The 13,909-nt window shown below is 35.1% G+C and overlaps 1 protein-coding gene across 11 annotated transcripts in view; it reads right to left on the reverse strand.

Annotated features, from left to right (window-relative positions):
- The window catches only part of dip2ca (disco-interacting protein 2 homolog Ca), a 222,912-nt gene that overhangs the window by 55,117 nt on the left and 153,886 nt on the right, over positions 1 to 13,909 (reverse strand). For all 11 annotated transcript variants that reach the window (XM_069190998.1, XM_069190995.1, XM_015354823.2 and 8 more), the window contains 4 exons: positions 13,202 to 13,321; positions 12,670 to 12,867; positions 7,438 to 7,529; positions 3,593 to 3,703 (listed from right to left, as the gene is read on the reverse strand). In XM_069190998.1, coding sequence (XP_069047099.1) covers positions 3,593 to 3,703; positions 7,438 to 7,529; positions 12,670 to 12,867; positions 13,202 to 13,321 — 521 coding nt within the window. The remainder of the gene's footprint in view (positions 1 to 3,592; positions 3,704 to 7,437; positions 7,530 to 12,669; positions 12,868 to 13,201; positions 13,322 to 13,909) is intronic.

Below are 13,909 nucleotides of genomic sequence, written 5' to 3' on the forward strand. Positions count from 1 at the left end.
GAGCATGAGATTATGTGGCATTTAGCAGCATGTGGTTTTTGTTTTAGTAAACCTAAACATAAATGCATGGGGAAAATGCCATAGTGCTGAAATGTAAATCAATGCTTAAATACATATGCCTCATTGGTTTTGAAAATTCAGTGTTACTGCAAATATTTTAAACATGCACGTCAAGTCTGCCAAAGGAAAAGTAAAGTTTGAGATGTCTGACTGGACAATGCTTTATGGAACACCCATGACTCCGTAATAAAATGATGTAGGTCAAGGAGAAGGTGCAAGCTAAATTAAAAATGTCAATGGGCAGGGCTACCTTATTGCATTTAACAACTTTATTTTAAAAGTATATAGCATGTTAACTGAATAACATCATTTCATATGACTCACTTAAGTCTCCCCCTCACATGATGTAATGGGTAGGAGGAATATTGTTTTTCTGGCAAACAAATATGCTTTCATATTGTTTGGAAACAGAGCTAAACACGTCATAAAAACAAATCTCAGATCCTGCAGCTTTCATAACATAACCAACCACAACGTGCTGGATCTCCTCATTCCTCACAGAACACCAGCTTGATTTCATCAGCTGATTCTGCATCAGCAGCTCTCAGAAATGTGGTGGAAGAATCTTATCTACTGGCAGGCTAGAGCATCGTAAGAAATCATGCTATCTCAGTTAGTGAGAGAGTGCCAAATTAATGTCAAGTGTCTACAGACTATCCCATTCTCAAAAAATGTTCCTTAGCATCTGGAAAGTGACTAATGGATTGCTATTTTAACTTGATGACAACACTAACTATTTACTACGTGATTACCCTACTTAAATTTACTTAAACCAAGAGAATTTCAAAACATTGAGTTCTGAAATTGATATATTGTTCTAACCAGTGTCCTAACTACACTCTCTGTGAAATGCTACAGTATGTGATAAACCTAACAGTGCAAAATTAGTATAGCTAGGAAGATTTCAGATCAAACAATTATTTACTTTTGGTCTAGTGTGATGAAAAATAATTGAATTAAAAATGACTGATGAAAAATGAAATTACTATTTTTAGTAAATCACTATGCAACAGTGTCTTTAATGAAGGTTAATATAAATTAACAGCTTACAGTATGTCTTTTTTTGTCTCCACATCAGTATCCAGATGTCCCCATTTTTTCATGGCTTGAGAGCCATTTGCATGCATACTTGCTTTTTATTAATTGCAAATAAGCTCTATTATTGTAATTGCAAATTAGAAGTTATGTTTATAGGACAGTCGTTTGTTTTGCTCTTTTTTAAACCGAGGAACAATGATTCTGAATAAACCAAACACACTGGTTGGCACTGATGGATTACTGTACATCCATAGCAAAACTTTTAACAATATAGGCTGCAGCTTAGTGAATTTTATTAACAACTTAACATTTAGCTATCTATTATAATACAGCCACAAGCAAGATATGATGATGGGAATTAAATTATCTATACTGTTCCCAAATAGTCTGTATTAGAAAAGTAAATGCCTAAAGCATGAAGAGAATCACGCTTAAAATGAATTTCAGTTTAGAAGACAACTATTTTTTTACAGATTAAACAAACCCAAATGGAAGAGTAATGGCATAGAGTAATAGGATCCTGAAACACATACATAACATGTTAAATATGTGTTCCAGAGCATTCTTTTCTTTTCATATTTCTAGAATAATTCTCATGCCTCTCTTTTCTGAGATTATAACCACAGTAAAGAATCCAAGCAAAATATTAAGACATCTCCTGAAAAGGATGTCTTAAAAATGTTCTTCCATTCACTGGTTTCATGTTTACTCCATACTGATACTCCACGTGTGATGCAATTTTACAAAATATGATGAACTAATTATCTTATTTAATAAAATATATTATTTGAACATCTAAGTATATGTTTGGATGTACATTAATTTATAAAATATTTAGAAGGTAAAATATTTGCATTCTTTTAGCCAATAATACATTTTAAATTTATATGATTTTTAATATTGTTTTTAAGACACAACTGAAAGGCTTATTGTGTTTTCAGTTTCTGAACCAGGAGGATTTCAAATATGTCCATTGAAATGTCTTGGTGGAAAAACAAAAAAAGAACAGGGAGGACATGTTGTGTGAGAACAGAAAAGGGGAGTCTATTAAGGGAGTTTTAAAATTCCTCTAAATTCCAAACAGTTTCAGTTCTGTCATGTGGACAACATGAATGTACTGAACAGGTTCCAGAGATAAAACAATAAAAATAATAATTAAAACCTGTCAAATGTAAAATAATAAAGATGGATAGCCAAAAATGAATCCTATGCACAGAAAGATAAACTCACAAAACGCTCTTTGTCATTTGCCAGCTTTCATAAGTTGCAGCCCATTCTGTACCTCTTTCATCAAGAGGGCCTGGCAGTGATACTGGTGCCGGCTGCTATTTTGGAAAAACACTTGCTCTTTGTTCTCCTTATCAAGCATATGGATATTTCTTCCTTACGCAAGACAGTACAAAGAATCTCACTATCTGATTTTACTAAAGGACAGGATATCTTCCCTTAACAAATACACCAGGAAACAAAAAAGTCAGTTAATATCAAAACATTGGGTTAAACCAGACAATATCTGGCATCAATTTTGAGATAATTTTACAAAATACAGGTCCAAGACTCCTATACACCTTGGAAATTTATGCAGAGTGTTGCAGAGCAGTCCCTCATTTTTCAGTACATCAACAGTATATCTAAAAATGGTCTGTGTCCACGGCCTCTCTCTCACTTAGATGACTGAAGAACAAAAACACACTTTAGTGGCAGTATAGCACTCACAAACCATAATGCAGTCTATAAGAAGTAAAGCAGCAGGCAGTGGAAAACAATAAAATTATACAGACTAATCAATTCAGTGCGATAAAAAACAGAATTGGAGAGTTGCTCTTAACTGTAACTCCAAGGCTAAAAATCTACCCTAGAGATCTTGCAGAGGAAAAAGTGTAATATTACACCACGTCACACCAGTTTGAGCGCTGTTACTCAGCTACACAATAAAGCAAAAATCAATATACATAAATAAGTATACAATTAAACTACTACTGCTAATGATTCAAAATCATTAAGTCTGGGGCACTCATTTTCAAGATGTCTTCTGGAATGGGTTTGCAGTCCTATGTCGGAGTGTGTCACCAAGCCTGCACACCACTCACTACTATGCACGACCAAAACTTCAAAACTTCAGGCCTCAGAACACAAGCACTTCTCAGATAAGTCTGTTCCAGATTGTTTCAAAGCTTCAGGCCTCAGAACACAAGCACTTCTCAGACACCTACAGCTAACATCACAGAAAACACACAACCTCTGCAGTGAACAACTGGTGTATGTGTGTTAACATCTTGAAAATTAGTGTGGTAAACTTTAAGTTCATACATTTAGAAACGTATTAAGATGTAGAAAATGAAAAGAGTTACATACAGTATATGGTTCTAATGACGAAGGGGCTCGCATAACAGTGTAATTGAAACTTTGCTTCTTGCTCTTTAAGGTTTTGTGTGCTTTAGCATCTTTAGAAAACTCTAACCTGTTTTGCAAAAATACATTTGTAGACCCTTACCTTTCTGGTTAGTGGCACTTCAATGGGCACAGGAACAACTTCAGCCAACAGGCAGCCATAAAACGCAACCATGAATGCAGCAGGATCGTTGTTGGGGAAGACAAGAGCCACCTAAATTCACAATTAATAAAGCGAAAAAATTAATTCTGAGCAGAAGCACTGAAAATGCAAATGATAATAAGATTATAAAATAAACGATTGAAATTGCAAAGATTTAAGATTATGTGGCAAGCCATATCAGAGCAAGAAATAGTTTCTTACTTGAAAATTTTGTAAAAAGCAGAAGTACTGGTCCGAAGCCAACACAGCAAGATATCTTTCAACATGTTTATGTATAACATTTTATGTTAGAAGATCTGTTGTATTCCTTTATCTTTAGTGAATACTTTTAATTTGTACAGAAAGTCAAAATCTCATTTTTCTTACTTCACAAGTAATAAAGCCACCAGCTGATTTAAGAATGTAAGAACCATCCAGTAGCTTCCTGATGGATCCCAGTTTGGGCTTCAGCAACATGGCTCGGAAAATATTCCAGACAACTATGACTCAGCAAAGAAGCATTTCCTATTCTCCATCCATAACAATGTCCCTTTTAAGTTTCCAGTTGTGTCCCCATGTCCTTAATTTGCAGCCAAGTCCTAATTTGACTCAATTTTCTACTTTATCTATAACTTTTAGTTTGCAAATTTACCTTTCATTTTTCTGGAATCTAAATGTTACTGTATACAGTACCATATGCTTTAGAGGTAAAACCTGTCCTTTCTGCTTGTTAAATTACTTAAATAATAAGATCAATGTCACAGTAGCTGTCTCTTAAAATGCTATTATTCTGTAATCAGTCTTGCAATTTAGTTCTAATGTTTGTTTCCACAATCTTAACAGAAACAGAAGAAATCTAATGATATCTTGATATCCATTTCTTCCTTAAGTACGAATGGGGAAAAAAAATCAGTCCCCACTGAATGTCTTTCTATTTAGATGGCCTAGTCCCTGTAATATATCCTCAGTGTAAGTTATTATAAAATTACTCAGTATTAACAGAGCTCTTTGCATAACCTGGAGCATGTTGCTGACATCTTCTTTTGTAAAAACCTCTGTGACATTTTAATTTTGCACGTTTATTTTTCTTTTTAATCTTTGTCATTAGCTGATTAACTTGTGTTGGCTTTAAGTCTGATTAATTCAAGGATTCAAGGAACAAATTTCCCTTCTGACATTGTTTAATTAAGATACTGCTGATCATCTTATATAGAACATTCTCAGACAGCTACAGTTGGAACATGTTATGGCTAGCATTTACAGGTAAGGAAGCAACAGTGTGAAGCAGAAGAACAGGCTGTCAAGCAACTAAATAATCTTTAAAGCATTTTAGAAACTAATTTCAAGTGTGTCATAATCAGATAACATTTTTAACACATCAATTTAAAACAATTAAAGGTGTGAGTAGTCGATAAGAAAGTCATACAGGCCACAAAATATTTTAAATAACAGAATGCGCTATGATTTGGTTTTGCTTTGTATGTTTTTACACAATTAAACATATCCTTCTCTCTCAGCATACTGTGTTTTTGCTCCATTATTGGAAAAGTTCCAGTTCAATCTAGACTGAAGTTACACATGGTGAGGGTTAGAAAAATTCTTAAACATCCCAATGAGGGCAAACTATTTTGATAATGCATTTCTGTTGAAAGTAACTCCCTGCTGTTACTCCATGCTGAAACTGAATCAAGATGTTTAGAATGTCTTACAAATAAGAGAGACGGGTTACTGATTTAAATTCATGAACAATAGTACTGTTCACTGATTGGACAAAGCAAATGTGGACTTTCGACTTAGTTCTGAGGTCAGGTGGCCTCACTTACTAAATATTATGCAATTCCAGACATAAAAGTATGGCTGAACATATAAAACTATTAAAATCGTTATCCTGAAATTATGACATCCTGACTTGTAATACTGGAACTATCTGGAACAAATTCTTTGCCTGTTAGCAAGATCACTAGATTTGCTAAAGGGGTCATTTCTAGTTCAAAGAGGAGCTGCAAAAGCCAAAATAAAGACTACATGTTTAAACTTTTAAGCTGAACTAGAAATCATAGTGCATACAAAGATATTGCTAAGTCCCAATGTTGTCTTAACTATATGTTTTGGTATAAGGATCTGGTAAAGGTTTATTCCATGCTGAAAGGAAAAGAACAGAGATAAGTTTTGTATGCTTTTTAGAAACCATACATCTGGGTTTTCCCTTTCAGAAATCAGCTGATGTTGTCTCCTCCAGATGCTTTCCTTCTAGTGTGTGGGTAAAGCCCTGATACATTTTTTTAATGATGAATTGGCATTGAAAGTACTAGAACCGTCTTGACAAGAAAACTGCTCTTTAACCAAAACACAAAATCTATTCTAAGAATACATTTGAATAATGAAAACGATAAATGCATGTTCATTTAAAAAAAACTGCCAATAAAATCTACCATCTTATTCCACATTTAATAATGCTCTGATGCACGCTGGAAATGATCTGAATAAACATGCTCTTAAGTGCAGCTAATAGCTACCACATTGTGACTAGTTTGTAAAAGAGATGGCCTCTTGACTCAGATTTAAGTGCACTTTGCTGTATCAGTAATGACTGCAAACCACAAGTCATCACACAATTTCTCAGTCTATCGTAAAAGATTAGATATGACAACAGAGTCATATACGAGTCAAATGGGCTTCAGTATAGAAATCGACAACACAAAAATGAATATAACTGTTACTTTTGTCTGAATCTGAAGAAAACACACCTTTTCTTCAAATCTGAATCCTTGTTGCAAAACAGGCCTTCACAATATATAAAGAGTGCAAGGAGATTCATTCTAAGGTTACACTGGCCCTTTTGACCTTTTTAACACAAGGAAACAATCAGGCGTTGTCAGATCCATTTCGGCAAACCTTACTTTTTTATCTCGTTTTTCTTTTGGAAACATAAAAGGCTTTTTGAAACAAAAATAGGGGTTACTGAAGAGGATCAGAAGGAAGGTTAAGAAGATGTTGGATGTTAAACATTCCAAAAGATACTTGAAAATTGGTATACAGTATATGCTGGCCTTCTCCCGGCATATTGTAATGATGCCTTACGTTTTCCAGCATGCTTGACACCACAGATATTGTCACCAACAAAAGGACGTGATCCATACAGAAGCTAAACAATCACACTATTTTCTTGGGGTTTCTTGGGTATGACCTCATGCAGAGGGAGAATATGCAAACCTCATGCAGAAGCAGAATATCATCATGCTTGCCTTACTGCAAACATTGTGTTCAGACCTACTCAAACAATAAAAGAATACTGTTCTCTCTTAAGCAAGGCTGTAGAGATAATAAAAAAGTCAATACACGGCAGTCCAATCTGTATACTGGGTTTTGGTTATTTTGCACATTTGTTTGTAATGCAAGGAGCTGTTCTTAGAACTTTTATGTTATTTTCATTGCATTTGCTTTCTGTCCATCTTGAAGTGTGCAAAATCAGATTGTAGAATGCATATGTACTACTGAATGGTCTTAACCTTAGTAGACTTAACAATAACAGCTCTAGGAAAACTGTTTTATTTATTCTTTAGACAAATTCTTTTCATTCTGAAAGACCTTTTGCATTATAAGTACTAACTCTATGTTCAGAAAGTAGAAAGTGGTTATATAGCTAAGAGCTTCTTTGACAATTGAACAGTTCAGTATCTTACATTAGGGTTTATTTAATACCACCTTCTAATTTTAGTATACATCTCTGAAGTGCTTCTAAAATGCTTACTGTACATGGACATTTATCCAAACATTTTGAAAACAATGACTGATTTCTTACTCACCCTGTCTCCTGGTCTGACCATTGGCTCCTGCTTTGTTCCCAGTTTGTGCAGAATATTATAGGCCACTTTCATACTCCTGGTCCACAGTTTTCCTGGCCAAAGAAATTGGAATGTTTAGCTGCCTGGTAAAGACTTACTATAAATTCAAATTGTTTTTTTCATGCTTGAATATTTTTTAATTTTCCTGTTTTCCTTATATTCAGATATCCCATGTTCAGTACCGTCTTGAATTTCAATACATGTATAATGAATACCAGCATCTTAGCAGTATTTATTGAGCATCAAAAGAAACACATACTGGAAGTACAACAATTTCATAGAGTTATTTTCATGACAAGTTATATGACATTCTATTGAACAGATATGTCATTGGCAAATTCATTATGCTGGATTGTCATCAACAGAGGGTCTTATTCTAAAGGCCAGTAACATGTGTGGCCTCCAGTTAAAGCAGGTGTGCATCTGTAATGTACATGTATGCTTAGAACTCAGATGCTGTGTCGGGGAGTTCTGTACAATTCATCTCATGTGCCTGTTCACTGGTCTCTGAGCCTTAGATGCTACATATCATTCTAGCTCACCCTACTAATGTAAAATGGGGATCACGTATGTTGAGTAGGGCAACCATTACATTCTTTTTTGGCAGGAATAAAGTCACATCGGGATGTGCCTGCAGGAAGATTAGCAGATGAGGCCCCAGGGCTTGATAAAGGTAGGGGTTTGTAGTCCCTTTGCCATAAAATAACTACAAAGTGGAGTTATGAAGCGACTATTCACTCCTGCCCAGAACATGACACTTGGATCCCCCAAAAGTTGGTCTATTGTAAACAACAGTACCAGGTGTACAACAATTAAACATTAGGGTACACAACACAAGATCTTCAATCAAAGCTAATGCGAAATTGGCTCCACTGCTTGCAAGTCCACTAGAGATGTTGCTCCAATAACTAGATGACATGAAGACGTGATTATCTCCAGAAGCAGGATGAATTTGTTCCTTTCTGTTTTTTCTTTCTTGATTTTCACCAGGGCTTGGCATTCAGATAAATCACCTAAAACTGGCTGGGCCAAATCAAGTCCCTCACTAATGAGGTGATTTAGTGCTTATGCTAATACACCAAAATGACATTTAATCAATTTCCAAAATCTGTATGCTGTTTTTTTTTCTAAAAACAAGCATAAAGTTTCTTCTGATGCTCAGTATATATGCACTTTGACAGAAAATATCCAGACAACTGCACACATTAGTAGAATAATCTTTTTGTGTGTTCTGCACACTTGTATTAATGCAATGTATGGTACCCATAAACTTTTTTTATTATACTTTTGGTAAATATACAGTATATATACATATGAGATGGTAGCTGGAGCTTTTAATTAAGATGATCATACATCTAAATCCACACACTGGTATACATAGTTAATAAAATAAATACCTAGTATCTTTTCCAGTCCTCACAACCCTATAAAACAATTTCTAAAACTATGACCATAATGAAGGTAATATTTCTGTTTTTCACATGACTGCAAAATATATTGCAATATTGCACGTTTAAAAAATTTACATTCAAAAGTTCAAACAAAAATAACACTAAAAAACATAGCAACACTGCAAAAAACCCAAGACTGAAAGTCTTAACGAAACCCTCTTTACAATTCGTGCTATTATTTGACTTGATATTAAAGGAGTCCTTCAAGACATACAAAATTCTTTTCCATTTTAATAGACAACTGTTTTAAAATAATTTTAATAATCCAATTCATTGTTTATTTTTGTACTTCTAGCAAATATTCTAAAAAACTGAAACATTTTCTTCATGAAAATATCTGTTGTATTTCTGAAAATTTCACTTATTCTAAATCAAAATTCTTTTGATTTTCTTTAGCAACAGGAGATTAAACTATTTTTGGGGGGTGATAGACTCACAGCTTACTGACAGTGTATTACACCTTACAGCACAATACTATTTAAGGTCAATGTTCCATACTACCAAACCTACTTGTGTAAAGAGAGGATTCTCGGTTTTAAAAGCATTTTCATATACTGTAGTTTCAACTTGTGTCCCCTGGTTTGGTTATCACTGATCATTCTGTAGAAGTTCATAAGATTAGCTTTGCCAGTGCCTTTGAGGAACTGAAAACTAAAACACATCCCCTTGCAGTCACCTCTTTTTAGGACCAAATCGTGTCTGATTTTTGAGTTAGTCAGTGTACAACTTGCCTTTGAACATATCTGGTTGCTAATAATTTGGCTTGCTGTTTTGGCTATAAATTTCCATCCACAAACAGCATCTCTAAGATGTGTTAATGGTGACATTTAGAACTGCAGAATAATTAAACACTAACTTAACTCCCTTATGTCAGTCCTGATTATCAAAGGTTTCTTTTTTAATATGGAATTCTTCAATAGGCCATGCTACTGATACAGCTGACCATGGCATGAGATCTAAGGTGATCTACAGGATATAACTTATGCGTCCCCTCTGTCCCAAGTCACCTTATAACATGGAACTCTGAAACATGAAACCCTTACATTTTATGATGTTAAATATCTGTACTACACTGCTCAGTAGCTCAGCAACATACGCCAAGTTTAAAATGAATCTGGCCTGATGGAGTTTGGATGACATTCATCTGCCCTAAGCTTTCCTCGATCTCTCTCCAAAATGCAATTGTAAGCACTGCTGTGTTGTTTAAATTGAAAAATTAAAATCAGGGATATATTACCCATTTTGTCTTCAAAGATGTAAGCTTTTCTAATATATTGCAATTACAACATTCTATACTGTCATGATGCCCATTATTATATATCTGTAAAGACGTTTAAAAGAGACACCTCATTTTAAGAAGATGAATATTGACAAATAAGATGTGTTAGCTCATTTGTATTTTGGTACATAAAAGCTGTTTTGTGAAAGACGCCAGGCAATCACCTTTAATATCACTGCTGGATTGCTTGTTCCAAATCCCACTACCTTACTTATTACAATTATTTAATCATTTCTACTTACAGATTTATTATGTGAAAGATTATTTTCTTCACTAAAAGTGACAACTGTGGACTTTGTACTTAAACATATTACATGGTCATTTCATGTACTTTACCGAATTATGAAAATATATTCTACACATGATGACTGTAAATAGTTAAAAATTATTTTAGGATTAATACTAGTGTTTGATCACTGCTTCTTAGCACATCTAAGCATTAGAAAATGCTACTACGCAGGTCCACTCATGTGATGTGAATTGGTATGCATCCTATTAATTTATCCTATCCTATAAATAACACAACTAATTATAATCTTACATAAATAAAAACTGAACTTTTTGCCACAATTTACTTACTCAACTTTGTTTTATTTTAAAATGGAAAAAGGAAACATTTCTCATTGTAAGACATTAAATATCACTAAAAAGACTGTGTATATAATTCAAATGTAACCACTATTGAATTGCTAAATCATATCTACTAACCAGGCAGTTAGTCAAATGGATTCTGGAAAGTCTTATGTGTTTTAGGGGTGTAAGCAATGGATGTTCAATTTGGTATCTTAATCAATTTCTTATTTTTCACATTACAAAAGGGCCAGATAATGCTTGAGAAGAATTAAAGATTTTTTCAATTTATTCAACAAGCTTGAGAACCTGACCCTCTATGGCACACAATCATAAGCCATTTCTCACACTTCCTACAGTATGTCAATTATGAATGACACATTATTATTAGGTTTTATTTAAATAATCTTTGAATGCAAAGAGGGTTCAAGACAACCTCATGAAAAGTTCAGGAAAAACACAAATAGTTTGGAATATATCCATCACTGCACACCACTGTTCAAAGAAGCTCAAAGTTCAAAGAACCAACATGAAGATCTCAGCACATCTTACCAAATCTTCATGTTGGCATCCCATCAGAATGCTGTAAATAATTCAGGTTTAGACAAGCATTTTTCAAAAGGCTCATTCTGTTCACTTAAAACTAGAAATTTGTGTTCAGATGCTTTAACACTACTGTATCACATCACATTTTTAAAAGATTTTGTTTGTAACATTAATTATCCTGCAAATAGAATCTGAGGTGTGAATCTTACTGTATATCCAAGATTTAGACAGACAATACAATTTTAACATTTTTTAAAAAGCCATCCAATGACGATGAGAATAGTTTTTTTGCAGTAAAAAAGACTGCCGGATAATTGATGTTCCAAACAGTAGATGATCGTTTTCTCCACTGTTTGTTGTTTCCTACGGGAATACATCTGCATGGTATCTCTTCTACAGACTGTTAACAGAATAAAATCCATTTTCATCACACACAACACAGCCCAAGTGTGCAGTCTGTGTGGTGAAGAAAAATGTCACCACCGGAAATTCGACTAAAGCACCATACTGAGTTCATTACTTTAATTACAGAGCAGATAGAATTGATGACTCTCAGCTTGACTGTTACATTTTCCAAGACACAAGCTCCTTGCAAAGCTAACCTGTACCTTTACCAATACTGTAATCCTCCTCCATCTAGCAACGCCTTTTATTTAAAAATACTGAACTGCCAGCAAGTCATCTGCAAAAGGGTCTTGCGCTTGTGCTGGCACTTCTGTCTTTACCAAATGTAAATCTGAGCTTCCAATGTGCAGGCTCAGTGAATTGAAACATAATCACAGCAAACAAAAAGACCTATAATTAATACAGCTTTCCCAAGAAAACTGCTTCTTTGTATACTACAACCATTAAAAATTAGATTGAACTAAAAAGACAAATTCAGCTATAAAACTGAATTTCACAGATATCCAGTTTTACGTATAATTTACGTGTGAAGTAATTAATATTATAACTTTCAATAACACTTTGTGTTCCTCTAATGGGTAAACTTAAACGCATGTAATTTCTGTACTTAAGACATATTCTGTTATCTGAGATGTGACTATTTTCTTGGTACCAGGTGCTAAGGATCTGTGCTTTTTCTAGTAGATCAAATTTCTACTCTGTACACCCGTTCATAGTAAAGCAGGAATCACTGCACTTTGTTATGTAAAAATCCCATGTTTTACTTTGCACTGATTACAAGTACTAAATAAAATAATACTCTTAAGCAGAAGTGTGCAACATTTGTGTAAGGTCAGATGTAGACTTATGTCAACTTTCATATAAAGCACTTTATAAAACTCTTAGTTCATTTTTGAATTGGAGGAGAGCATTGCAATGACCTAGCCAAAGAAGAGTAGTTACCATAAGTTAGAATATATAGTGGTTTTCCATTAGTGTCCATGGTGGTCAAGCATGGGGCTTTTGGGGAGATGGTCCCCCATCGCTGCAGGGCGGCCTCTAGAGATGGGGGCCAGTTGGTCACGACCCCTAGCTGCTCCCCTCGCATTGGCAGCATCTGAGCTCCCTCTGGCTTGGGCTGGTTTGGATCCGGCTGTTGAACTGATAACACCACAACACCACCAGCATCAACACTGTGTTGGGAAAGCATGGCTTAACTCAATAAATAAACAGCGCAATGATAGATAGACCTTCTGATAGATCAGTGTATACAGTGCAGCATGGGGCTGAGACCTCAGCGGCCAGGCTTCACTGAGTTAGAGCCACAGTGAGCAATCATGCTACAGGCATCTCCATGCACGAACAGTTGGATGGCAGTTGGACATCAGACGAGTGTAAAAAAAAACCCATCAGAAACACTGCTGGTGTAGATCAGCCTTTAGTGACATATTAATACGAAGATTGATATATATTATAGAGAGCAACAGAAAGATACCTTCCAGAAGTTCTTCAAAATCGTCAACGAAGAACTCTCTTAATGGGGGTCGTTTGGGCCTCTTCAGGGTGTTAACCAGCTGCTGGATCTTAGCAGACACTCTGCTGCTGACTGGCACTCCTGCACAAAGGAGATCAAAGCACACATCAGCGCCAGCCCTGTGTCACATGATGTTAAAGCAACAGCGCTATAGCTGAAGGCTGTTTGGCCTTTTTTTTTTAAATGTCACTTTTTACTTCTATGTAAAAAAAACCCGACAGTAAGAACACTGGACAGAGTGAGGATGTCTTTCTGGGAACTCACAATGTGCTATGAAGGCTGAAAACCAAATGCTGCTTAGTTTGGCTCTTCCTACCCTGTGCACAGACACATCTATTTCATAGGTCACTGTAACTGACACCTTTTACATGTTTGATTTACATTGCCCCTGAGGCACCATTTCTTAAGTGTGAGCACCCCCAAAATGAAAAGGCAGCCCTGGGCCCCCTTTTCGACCTGGATTAGATTCAGCAATTGCCAGGGCAGGCCTGGTGTAATGTAATGTACATCTTCTTATATCACCTTAAGGGTAAGAATGTATAATAAGAATTGTTACATAATTGCCACTTCCAAACACACCAGCAAGCAATGAAAACAAAAAAAAAAAACGTCACACTTGGTATTTACTGTAAATGGAGAGTTGAGTGGACAAGTTAAAATGTCTTTTTT

Source organism: Lepisosteus oculatus, chromosome 6 (assembly GCF_040954835.1).
Source record: "Lepisosteus oculatus isolate fLepOcu1 chromosome 6, fLepOcu1.hap2, whole genome shotgun sequence".
In the NCBI taxonomy this organism is placed as follows: domain Eukaryota; kingdom Metazoa; phylum Chordata; class Actinopteri; order Semionotiformes; family Lepisosteidae; genus Lepisosteus; species Lepisosteus oculatus.